This window comes from Delphinus delphis, chromosome 10 (assembly GCF_949987515.2).
Source record: "Delphinus delphis chromosome 10, mDelDel1.2, whole genome shotgun sequence".
In the NCBI taxonomy this organism is placed as follows: Eukaryota; Metazoa; Chordata; class Mammalia; order Artiodactyla; family Delphinidae; genus Delphinus; species Delphinus delphis.
The window spans coordinates 67,901,880-67,913,908 of record NC_082692.2 but is presented as its reverse complement, the minus strand read 5'-3'; the positions used below and the strand labels follow the sequence as shown (position 1 = coordinate 67,913,908).

Below are 12,029 nucleotides of genomic sequence, written 5' to 3'. Positions count from 1 at the left end.
CTGAGCTAGAAATGCCCGAGCCACCAGACAGGAGGGTTTGAGTGGAGGTGTGTTAGGGTTAGGAAGGTATGCTAAAGACCAGGCTGCCTGGAGTGAGTGGAGCCCCTTCTGTCTCACGTGAGCACGGCAGTCCCTGGCCTTTGAGTCCAGGGCGCCAAGCCTTGCAATAGTGGTCTATTCTCAGTCCAGTGTGTTCTCCTTTGCTGGCTCACTTTCCTGATGAGATCCTGTGTGTTTATTTGCACAACGATGAAATTTCTGTCCCCGCAAAGTCGATTTATCTGCAAAATACTTCCCTCCAAAGCAACATGTCTAATTGAAAGTTCTACACTTAATTCACTGAATTTTATAGAGTAGAAAGGTGCATTTTCCTATTCCTTCACTCTAACCTCCAGATTCCTTAGTATGCTAGATAAATTCCAGAGTGAATGCTTAAGGAGACACCAATGGAGAGAAAACGTTTATTTGTATAATAACAAACGTGGGTGAAGTCAGAAGAGGTATATGAGAACAAGATCAAGGTGGAATAATCTTGCTGGAAAAAGAAGAGTAGAAAAGGCCCTCTGGGAATCAGGCAGAAAGAGCAGAGGTGCTCTCAAAGCCACAAATGCATCCTGTGGTTGGCATCAGGACTCTGCTCTGAACTCAAGTTCCCCTGGGACTTCTCTTTCTTTGGTTCAGAGTCTCACTGCTAGCCCCCTTTCCTTGGCTCACAGTGCCAAAGTGTTCCCTCCCTCAAACCTGATGGAGGAACACAGCTTTGTACTCAAATGTGCTTGGCAGCGACTAATCAGAAACTGTTACTTGGACTTTTTGCAGCTCTTAGTGATCTTGACACCCTTGGATCGCCAGGAGTGGCCCCTCGTCCTGCAACCAGAGGACTCTGGTTTTTCTAATGAGGAAGAGCCTGGTCAGTCAGTCGAAGAAGGGCCCGGATTCTCTTCCAGGCTGGTGTCTCTGCAAAAATGCCCCCTGGAGTGGAAAGTGCTGTTGCAACAGGGGATGTCACCTGAGTTTTCAGGTGTGTAGTCTGTGGTGAAAGAAAGGTGGGAGAGGCAAACTCGACCCTCTGTCTCTCTCCCAGGCACAGGTCCTTATGCCCCTCCCTAGCCGCTTTCCTCCCCAAACTGAAGTACCAACTAAAAGTCCCCATCTGATAGCACACCCTCCTCCTTTCCCAGGCACCATAAGTCCCCCGGACCCCTGACCCCCACCCCAGTTCTGAGACCAGACCACCCCTCCAGTCCCACCTGTGGCTTCAGCAGCAGGCGCACACTCCTCGCACTCCCATTTCTTACAGCTGGATATGAGAGAGGAGCAGTCCCTATGGGTTCCGTGGGATCCACATGTAGCACACAGAATGAGGCTCCACCTCCTATAGGAAGAGCCAAGGGAGGGTTGTGGGACAAATTTAACACTCACTACCACTCTTGGAATGTTCGCTGCAGGCCAGGCCTTTGATGAGGGCTCCCTGGGTATCTTTACTATACATTTTACCCGTGACAGAGATGTGGCTGAGTGCTGATCCCAAGACCTGCCGTCAGGCACAGCCACTCGCAAGGTAGATCGTGGAAGGAACTGGCCCTGAGTGTCTCTCCATGGGGCACAAGGAGAGTAGACCCTGCAGAGAGACCTGTTCACTTGTACATGAGTGAGTCCTGAGCTGATTAAGGATGGGACTCAGCAGCTATGTTCATCCTGAGGTCTGTAGACAAAAGTAAATTTCTTGCGCTTGATAACTGTGCAAGATCTAAGATGGCCCTGATGAGAGATCTTTCTGGCTATGAGGCTTTTCCTACCCTTCATCCTCAAAGCTGTCTCTGCCTTGTTCATACACACAGATGGGGGCATCACAATGCTGATAGCGCTCATACAACTCCGAGAAAGCCCCTGGCTCAAGTTCCCAGGCAGCGTCTCTGCAGTGGGAGAAGAAACAGTGAGTAAGGGACATATAATCAGGTGGTAAAACTTTTGTTCAACAGAACAAAGAAGTTCAACAGATTGCCTGAATACTTTCAGCAAGGCGGGGCTAGTGGCCTGGCAGTGGGAGAGGGGTGAAGCAGATAAGTGGAACACAGGTGTTCCTTAGTTCCACACTGGAATTCAAGAACTCAAGGAATTCTGACCCACAAAGCACCTTTTTCAGAAACACGCCCACCACCCCTGCTTCACCCTCCCCCCATTTCTTTTTATAATTGAAAAGCTCTCCCTCCACCCTTCCCTCTTCACTGTACATCAGTGCTTCTGCTGCTTCCTCATTCTCTGAACTATCTTCACACTCACCTTCTCTCTAGAAACCTAGGCAACCCACTTCCTGGCTCAATTCCTGCTGTAAAGTTTCTACTACCTGTCTGGAATATGAATTCCCATTCTTAGCATTTCTTGAGGAAATTCTTCTCGATTGTTGCAATGTGGACATTTGAAGAAATGCTTTGCTGATGTGTGGGCATATTTCTGTAAGATAAACATGGAAGATAGTGTTTGTAAAAACACTATCTTTGCACACATTCTTCCCACCCCGCACCCTCGTCTCACAAAGAGGATGTTGCTAGGAGAGCTTGACTAAGGGTTACAGGACAAGGAATATGGATGGGCTGAGGAGAGGGCTGCAAATCCAGGCGTCAGACCAGGGACCAAAAGCTCAAGAGAGTGCCCAGGAGTGCCTCAGCTGTCATCTCCAGTCATGGGGCCTGGCAGTGCTCGACCCAGTAGGGGTCAGGTACCAAGAATACACATTTCCCTTTCCTTCAATCCCAGGAAGCATGGCTGATTTTGAGGCTACTTGACTCATTCTAGGATAAACTCATTCGCTCCAGCCATCCTGAGGATTTTGTTCAGTCTAAATCTTATGATAAAGTCCTACAGGTCAAGGATACCCAGAGACCAGGCTAACTTTCCTCTGGAATCAGTCCTGTATACAGGCCTGCAGCACAGAGCACAAAAGCTGAGATTGCCTGTGCATTCCCAGGGTGCTCAGAACTGGGCCATTGTGGAGGGTCCCCAGTCCAGGGAAAGCCCCACCTGTATGCACTTGCGGTGGTAGATAGTTTGGCTACAGCACGGACTCTGGATGTTTTCAACACTTGCTTGGGCTAAGTCTTCGCAGCACAAGACACAGCTTTCCTCCCCCACATTCTCCCATCGGATGTCCTGTGTTGGGCGATGTTTCCCACAAAATGATCTGTGGTAGAGTAAATAGACTTGGTTTCTGGTTTGTCACTGATGCAGTTTTCCAGCTGCCCGGCCTAGGAAGGGCAATCAACCACCCAGGCCAGTGTCCACTGAACCTCCACGCTAATGGGGGAGGAGGAGAAGCAGGGCGAAGAACAGCCACATTCCTTCTCATAGCTGCTTTCCCACTGAGCAAAGCTCCCGGGACTGTCTCCACAGCCTCCTGCTCCTGAAAGCCCCACTTAGTTCTGAGCAGCTAAGAACCCCAGCTGTTTGTAATTTAAGGAGGGGATGGGAAGCAAGAAGCAACCCCTGTGAAATCGCCAAGTCAAGATACTGTTTCTCATTATTGAATGGAGGAACAGATTCTCTGGTGAATCAAAACATGAGAACTGGACTCTGATTTCATTAGATGCTAAATAACAAATAGCAAAAGGGCAGCCCAACTTTCCTCCTTCATCACTCACTTGTACTCTCCAAAAAATTGTGAAAGGCAACCCCTTTCCTGGCCACAAGGAAAATGGAAGTTCCTGAGGCACTGATCCTTCTGGCAGTTGATGGCAGCTCCCTTTTTCTTGCACACAAAGCAGATCTGCAAATGAGATCCCAGGCAGTGCTCAGGGCCCTAAAACAGACAGACATTCTGTGGCACATCATTCTACGGAACGGAAATTTTTTGAAGCAACAGCCATTCTTCTTCCTCAGTGGACCTAGAAGCTCTAGGGTATGCCGAAGCTGAGCTCCAAGCAGCACTGAATTCTTTTTGGCTTTCTCAGGATGTTGCTCCCTCTCCTCACTTAGGATACTACACCCTAGAGAAGCATGGAACTTAAGAGAAGGACCAGTGGGAAATTCAAGAGTCCTCTGACTTTTAAACTAGCAACTAGGGAAAAGAATAGAAACAGGGATGATGAGAGGAGTATGAGAAGAGGCCTACCCCAAGGCCCCCATTTCAGGGGATTCTAACCTTCTTAGAGGCCCGGGATGCCTCCTTTTTGATGTCCTCAGGCAGGAATCCATAGAAACCTCTATTGGACTGGCCCCTCTGAGGCAGCTTGCTAGATAGGATCTAGAAGGTCAGCAGAACCAGGCTGTCAACACTGATGATCAGTGAAACAGTGCAGTGAGTGATGACAGGGTAAGAGAGCTGAGAAACAGAGCTTGGTGGAATATATATGCATTTACAGGGTAATTTATTTACTTAACAAGCCCTTACATAGCATAAGTGTTGGGTGCTCTAAGTGCTTTTCAAGTATGAACTCATTTAATCCTTGTAACAACCTTAAGAGGTAAGTACTATCATCATCCCCATTTTATAGGAGAAATAACGTGACAGGATCAAGAGCCCAGAACCTGGGCTCTTACCCACCTTTGTGCTACTCTGCCTTTCATTCACTGAGCACTACTTTTGTGTGCTGAGCACTTTGGAGAAACATTCCCTGGGTAGTGACTCATTGTCTGCTCACCACAACCCTGTGATACAGATGCCATTGTGATCCTCATCTTAGAGCCCACTGAGGTGTAGCGCAGCAAGTGACCCGGCTGGGGTCACCCAGAAAGGAGGCAGCAGAGTCGCCTTCACATGTGAGCCCACAGAACCCACACTCTCACTCTCCCGCTGTACTGCCCCTCAGTACAGAATAAATACTCTTCTCAGAGTGTATTCTCCACAGAAAGGGAAACAGGGCTTTCAAATCTCCTGACTGTAGTCATTCTGCCTTATAGGGGAAGGGGAGGAATTGAACTTTTCTTTAAAAACATACTTTAAAGGACCTTTTGTTTCTGAAAAGCCCCCAAAGCAGAGTCTAGAATGGGAAATCAAGGGAAAAGAAGCTAAACTGTTAGGTACCCATGAACAATGAATGTGTACATACTTTGGAAGAATGTCATACCTGAGCCCCACCCCAAGAAGCTTCCAAAAATATTAAGGAGGGTGCTGGACCTACTGCAGCAGTTACATGTAATATGTAATGGGGGCTGAGGTTATCTTAACATTATAGAAAAAGTGAGCCTACGAGGTTATCTTATTTTAACATTATAGAAAAAGTGAGCCTACAAGGTTGGATGACTTGAGGATGCTTGAATTATATCCCAATTAGGCTTAAAACATATCTATGTTAACAGTCTCTCAAGGCTTTAGGACTATATGAGTCCTTTTAAGTGTTATTAATATTTTCTACAATGAACATGTATAATTTCTACAAACAGAGAAATCAGTAGTGAAAGATTAAAAATAATCTAAATGTCCTTTAACAGGAGTTTAATACTTTTCGGTACACCTGTACCATGGAATACCAATTAGCTATTAAAAAAGTGTTCTATATGGAAACAGCTCCATAAATATATGAGGTAAAAAAAAGTAAAATACAAAACACTGTGTATAGTATGTTGAAAATTATATGCTTATAAATGCATTGAAATTAAACAAGACCTGACACCAAAACAAGACAGAACTTACAGGAGTGTAAAAGCACACACCAATTTTTCTTATGAGCATAGATACAAAAATGAAACAAAATATTGAATCCAGCACCATATAAAAAGGATTATACATCATGACCAGGCAGAATTTGTACCAGAAATGCAAGATTAGTTTAACATTGAAGTATTCAATCAATGTAACAAACCACATTCACAAAATAAAGAAGAAAAATCATGATCATCTCAACAGATGCAGAAAAAGCATCTGACAAATTCAGCACACATTCATAATACCCTCAGCAAACCAGAAATAAAAGGGAACTTCTCCAATCTGATAAAAAGCATCTAAGAAAAACCTACAGCTGACATCATATTTAATGGTGAAAAATTGGATGCTGTCCTCTAATGTTAGGAACAAGACACAATATTCACTCATACAACTTCTTTTCAATACTAGATTGAAGTTCCCAGCTATTACAATAAGGCAAGAAGAAGAATTAAAAGACATAAAGATTGGAAAGAAAGAACTGCCTTTATTCACACGTGATTGTATACACAGGAAATCCTAAGGCATTTACAAAAAAATTAAAAAATAAAAACTACTGAACTAATAAGTGAATTTAACAAGATTGCAGATACAAAATCAATGTACAAAAATAAACTGCATTTCTGTACACCAGCAACAAACTTGAAATGAAATTTTAAAATACCATTTATAATAGCATAGAAATCACAAAATATTTAGGAATACATTTAACAAAATATGTGCAAGACTTCTTCACTAAAAAAAAAAATTGCTGAGATAAATTTTAAAAGACACAAATTAATGGGGAAATATATCATGTCCATGGACTGGAAGATTCAATATTGTTTGTCAATTCTTCCCAAATTGATCCATAAATTCAATGCAATCCCTATCACTATCCCAACAGGCTTTTTTTCAAACGAAAAATTGACAAACTAAATATAAAATGTATATGGAAAAGGAAAGCACCCGATAGCCAAAGCAATCTTGGAAAAGACTGCAGAACAAGACTTAATTTCAAGATGCTGTAAAGCCACAATAATCAAAACAGTGTGGTATTGGTAAGGATCAACACACAGATCTATGACATAAAATAAATCATCCAGATCCACAGATACATGGTCAACTGATTTTGACAAAGGCACTGAGGTAATTCAATGGGTAGGCAAAGATTTCTTGGGACACACAAACAAGCACTAACCATAAAAGGAAAAATAGATAAACTGGACTTCATCAAAATTAAAAACTTTTGTTCTTCGAAAGACATCATTAAGAAAATAAAAAGGCAGGGGGAAGGGGCAGCAGGCACCATGTTGGGCCATGAAGGTGGCAAGAAGAAGTCCTTGAAGCAGCCCAAGAAGCAAGCCAAGGAGATGGGGAAGGAAGATAAGGCACTCAAGCAGAAAAAGGAGGAGGAGCAGAAGAAACTCGAGGAGCTAAAAGGGAAGGGTGCGGGTAAAGGCCCCCTGGCCACAGGTGGAATTAAGAAATCTGGCAAAAAGTAAGCTGTTCCTGGAATTCCTTGGTGGTCCAGTGGTTAAGACTTGGCGCTTTCACTGCCACGGGCCCGGGTTCGATGCCTGGCCAGGGAACTAAGATCCCACAAGCTGCACAGCGTGGCCAAAAAATAAGTAAAATAAAATTTTTAAAAAGTAAGCTGTTCCTTGTGCCTGAGGCAATGATGATTCCATTCCTGTTTAAACATCTGGATTCCCTGCCATAACATCTGTCACCACCTATAGCTATAGCTTGGAACCTTTTGTACATTTAAGAATAAATTTTTGTAAAAAAAAAAAGAAAATCATACAGTGGCTCATCTTGTCTATAGTTTTTCTCAGCCATTTTCTACCTTAGCTATGAGATCCGCATAAACCCAGCGCAGAATCCTGCCAAAGTGTGTTCCTAAGTCCTTGTTCTATCCTGAATTCTGCATCACCTGGAATGAAACCAACTCATTTGAAAAATAAAAAGAAAATTAAAAGGCAAATCACAGACTGGGAGAAAACAGTAAAAACACACATCTCTGAAAAAGGATTTGTAGCCAGAATATACCTGTGCCCCCGGCAATGGAAGTGCGGAGTCTTGACCACTGGACTGCCAGGGAAATCCCAAAACAACTCAACTTCTAAAATGGACAAAATATTTGTACCTACACTTCACAAACGGAAATATGTGAATGGCCAATAAGCACACAAAAAGAAGCTCAACATTTTAGGTCATCAGAAAAATGCAAATTAAAACAGCAATGAGATACCAAAACACACTTAGTAGAATGGCTAAAATTAAAAAGACTAACAACAACAAGTTGGGACAAGAATATTGTGCAAACAGAAATCTCATAAATTGCTAGTGGGATTGTAAACTGGTACAACCACTTTGGAAAGTGATCTGTCAACTTCACACAAAGTTAAACATAGTTAGTAATTTCACTCCTAGACATTTGCCCAAGAGAAGTGAAAACATGTTTTCACACAAAAAATTGTACGTGAATATGCGTAGCAGCTTTATTCATAATAGCCCCCAAATGAAAACAATTCAAATGTCCATCAGCAGGTGGATAAATAAGCAAATTATAATATATTCATACAACAGAATATAACTACACAATAAAAAGGCACAAGCTACCAACGCATGCAACATGGATCAGTCTTCAAAACACTGTGTTGAGTGAAAGAAGCCAGACACAAAAGAGTACAAATTGGTTTCACTTATATGAAGTATAAGAATAGGCAAAAGTAACCTATGGATCAGAACAGTGATCACCTCTGAGGGAACTGACTGGAAGAGGGTAGGAGGGAATTTCTGGCCTGATAGAAATAATTATTTTGATGGGGGTAGTGTTTACATGGGGACATACTTTATATCCCCATGATATATGAGTTTATCAAAACTCATCAAACTGTATTCTTAAATGGGTACATTCTATAGCATACAAACTATATGTAATTTTAAAAGAATATCAGGAAAAAATAGCTGGAAGAACTGTTGGTAGAATTTGCTGCTGGGGAGAGGGAGAAGGACTGGGAATACTACTAGGGGAAGAGACTTTCTATTGTACATACTTTATACTGTTAGGATTTTACACCAGGTACACACATTACTTTTTAAAAATTAGATTTTAAAAGAAAAAAGCCATTAAGAAAAACAAGCAAACAGGGCAATGGATCTGAGGCTGGATGCAAAAACAGAGCACAGACTGTACAGCAAAGCCATAGGACATTCAAAGCAAAGGGGGCCTTATACTCACAAGACAGAAATAATGCACACTGAGATTGTCTTTCTGAAGAAATTCCCCTAATTTTTCGGGATCCCCAGGTTCTTGAAGGCATAGCCGGCAAACTGGAAGAAAGGATGTTAGGAATTCATTTTGGGAGCATAACGATCTAAGTATAAGGAGGAGTACAGTACTGGGAAGAGGGTCATTTTGACAAGGAGGAAGTTGGGATGAAGTGTTATTTGATATCAGTTAGGTTTTCATATAATTTTAGCCACATCTGAGGGAGTTGGCTGCAACTGCTCACTGAGATAAAAGATATACTTTTATCTCAAGTGGCTTTAATTAACTTGTTCCTTGAACTTTGGACATGACATTTAAAAATTACAGTCTCTGAGTTCTTCAGGATCTTAGAGATTCTGGGAAGGAACTGACAGTGAGAAGAGCAAGTTTGCTGCCCTACACAAATGGCCTTTGCTGAGGTCGGGAGGCAGCAGCCAAACAGAACCTCCAGTCTTTCTTACCAGGCCCTGAAGAAGGCTTCCTCTGGGTTACTCTCCTTGTCTTGGCAGATTTTCTATACAAGAGATGGAAAAAGTACAAGGTAGTCTTTGAGGATCCTGTTGGCATCTCTTGTAACATTTCCCTCAAAATGCTATCCATGGGTCTGATGAAGGACCAAAATAGCTAAAGACTAAGACATCAGTTTTCTTCTTCCCTTTCATATTTTTTGAAAGCACAAAACATGCCCATGGAATTATGTGAATTAAGTGAGATCATAGCCATCTTTCTGTTCTAGTGCCTCTATTGCCTGTGTTGACTGAATGAATGCAAGAACAAACCCCCTTTTATTCTTTTACTGTTTCTCCTGTCACCTACCCTGAATCTCAGGTGGTACCATGTTCACAAGGCATAATAAAATGATACTAAAATTGATTAAGAATTTCCTATTGCCAATATTCTTGGCTCTTTATATGTATTAGCTCAGTGAATCTACAGAATGTTCTAAAAAGTGGGTGCTATTATTATGCATTTTCCAGATGAGGAAACTGAGGCCTAAAGAAATGAAATAACCTGTCCCAGGTCACCTAGTTAGCAAGTGTTAGAGCCAGGATATGACTCTAGGCAGAAGGGCTCCACAGCCAGGACTTTGCCAGTAGGGACATCCCTGGGAGGATAGGTTACTGGGCAGCTTCCCAGGGACCACTGGTGTATGCTTCAACACTAACCAACCTTAGCCTCCAAGACCAAGCAAAGGGGACAAAAAATGAAGCATATACTACAGGCCATTGGACAATTTCTCCCAAACTCTCTTAAGTTGCCTACTCTACCTCAATCTTTGATGTTGCTTCTTCTTTGCTTTAATAGGCTTCATTTGCTGCTGCCTATCTTGAATTCTTCTATACTATAATGAGAACAATACCGGCTCTTCCAGCTATAAGTATAAACAAGTCAGCAATTAATTCTACATTTGGTTATCAAGTTCCACAGGGTCAAAGAAACAGTGCGCTTCACCTCCCCATCCATGTGACAGAATAAAAGCGACACGCCCAGTATCAATGCCAGTAATAGCCAATAATTATTAAATCATGCCCAGAACTGTTCTGGGCATTTTACATTCAACTCGAAAACCCCCCTGGCAATAGGTACCATTTTATCCCTATTTTCAAGATGAGACTGAGGCACAGAGAGGTCACACAGAGGCATTTGCTCAAGATCACAGTTACTGATACACCACAGCGGTATGAGAACTTCGAACTATTGCTTGAACTGGCTAACTTGTTCTTTGTTCTCTTTGTGCCTACTAAATGTATGAGGTAGCACTCAGGAAAAATGCCTCCTTCTGCCCCCAAGTTTAAGTTCCTTAATTCCACCCAGGAAAAGCTAGATTAGGTAGCTCTTTCCTAGGAAAAGGAGCCTGTGAGATTCTGGCTGCCTAAAGCGAGAACTCCCTCTAGTGAGAGCCAAGATATAACCCTGACAAATCACCCCTTGGCTCCTATTGTTTCTTTTCACCAGGCTCAGATGATCACTGAGGTCTGGCCTGTTCTCAGCCTTCCTCTAGATGTGAACCAAGGTTAAAAGGCCCAGAAGTGGAAAAGACACCCTGCCACTCCTCCCCCGACCAATGTCAGCTGGCTATAAATTCAGTTTTCATTGGTTAAGGGGGAAATCCCTGAATGGGAAGGGGGACAAAAGAAATAAAAAGCACTCCTCTGAAAGAAGGACTGTGTCAAGTCAGGGGAGAGGAGAAGGATAGCATTTCTTAGGAGAATTGAGTGAATTAAGTCAGTCCAGGGACACACACTCCAGTACCCATGTCCTCAGGCCACAGCTGGAGAGCATGAACATCTTTAGGGACTGTCAACTATTCTGCATGAACGTAACTACTCTGGCAACTAGCTGTTCTGCAAACTAAGGCTCCATCTCCTCTTCTAACCCATGAGTTGCACTTGCATTGGTAATGACACTTGATGGCTTTTTACTCAACAAAAGCACTTGGACAGGCTGGAAGAGGAGAGAGAAGGGCGTGCACCAGGGGATCCACTTTAGCTGGCTACTGAACAGTTCCGAGTCATTGGGGAAATCCAGATCTAGCAATAGAAATAAAACCTTGAAACGTCAGTTCTTTGAATCGCTGGACCAAGACGTTCCTTGAGCGGGATCCTACACACAGTGGTAGTTACAGGAAGACGCAAGGATCTTCAAAGCATGCGAGGAGGACGTTGCAAATGCTGGCTTCCACAAGCTGCTCAGTCTGAGATTTCCTAACCGAGCGGATGCTCCCTTGAAACGATTACCGAGTTGTTTCACTGGGTAAGTGCTGGGTAAAACTTGTTGAGAAAGTTAAAAATAAATAAGCGTGTTCGGCCCCGCCACCGCAAGAATAAACAATGATTTATTTGGAAAATACGAGTCGGTGTGGCCACAACCATCCCCCAGAGGTAACAGCCGAAGAAGGGGCTCAAGGAGCATCCCGCAGATGCCAGACCAGGCTCATGTCGCGCCTGCCGGGCTGCTGGTGCGAGGCCGGGCCGGAGGTCGCCTCGGCCGCTCACTCCTCACGGTAGCGCACGGGCGGCCGCTCCCGGCCAGGGCCGCCCGCCCAGCTATCGCCCAGGGCGCCGCTGTCCCGGAGCTTTATTCGTTGCCGCAAGCCGTGGTAGCTACCTCACGGGCCGCCGCCCCGCGCGGTGA

General features: G+C 43.6%; 2 protein-coding genes across 3 annotated transcripts; one reads left to right on the top strand and one right to left on the bottom strand.

The window, feature by feature from the left end:
- Nucleotides 1-651: 651 nt before the first annotated feature.
- Nucleotides 652-10,206, bottom strand: PHF7 (PHD finger protein 7). Of its 2 annotated transcripts, XM_060021470.1 has the most exons (10): nucleotides 10,163-10,206; nucleotides 9,356-9,408; nucleotides 8,865-8,956; nucleotides 4,139-4,240; nucleotides 3,639-3,763; nucleotides 3,022-3,181; nucleotides 2,348-2,454; nucleotides 1,800-1,916; nucleotides 1,251-1,375; nucleotides 652-1,030 (listed from the first exon to the last, which is right to left on the bottom strand). In XM_060021470.1, exons 1-10 carry the CDS (start codon nucleotides 10,204-10,206, stop codon nucleotides 912-914), a joined length of 1,044 nt encoding a protein of 347 aa, XP_059877453.1. In that variant the 3' UTR covers nucleotides 652-911. The 2 variants fall into 2 exon arrangements, with proteins under 2 accessions (XP_059877453.1, XP_059877454.1); XM_060021471.1 differs by lacking the exon at nucleotides 1,800-1,916.
- LOC132431699 (translation machinery-associated protein 7-like) lies at nucleotides 6,928-7,285 on the top strand. The gene has a single exon (XM_060021468.1). It carries the CDS (start codon nucleotides 6,928-6,930, stop codon nucleotides 7,120-7,122), a length of 195 nt encoding a protein of 64 aa, XP_059877451.1. The 3' UTR covers nucleotides 7,123-7,285.
- Nucleotides 10,207-12,029: the final 1,823 nt, after the last annotated feature.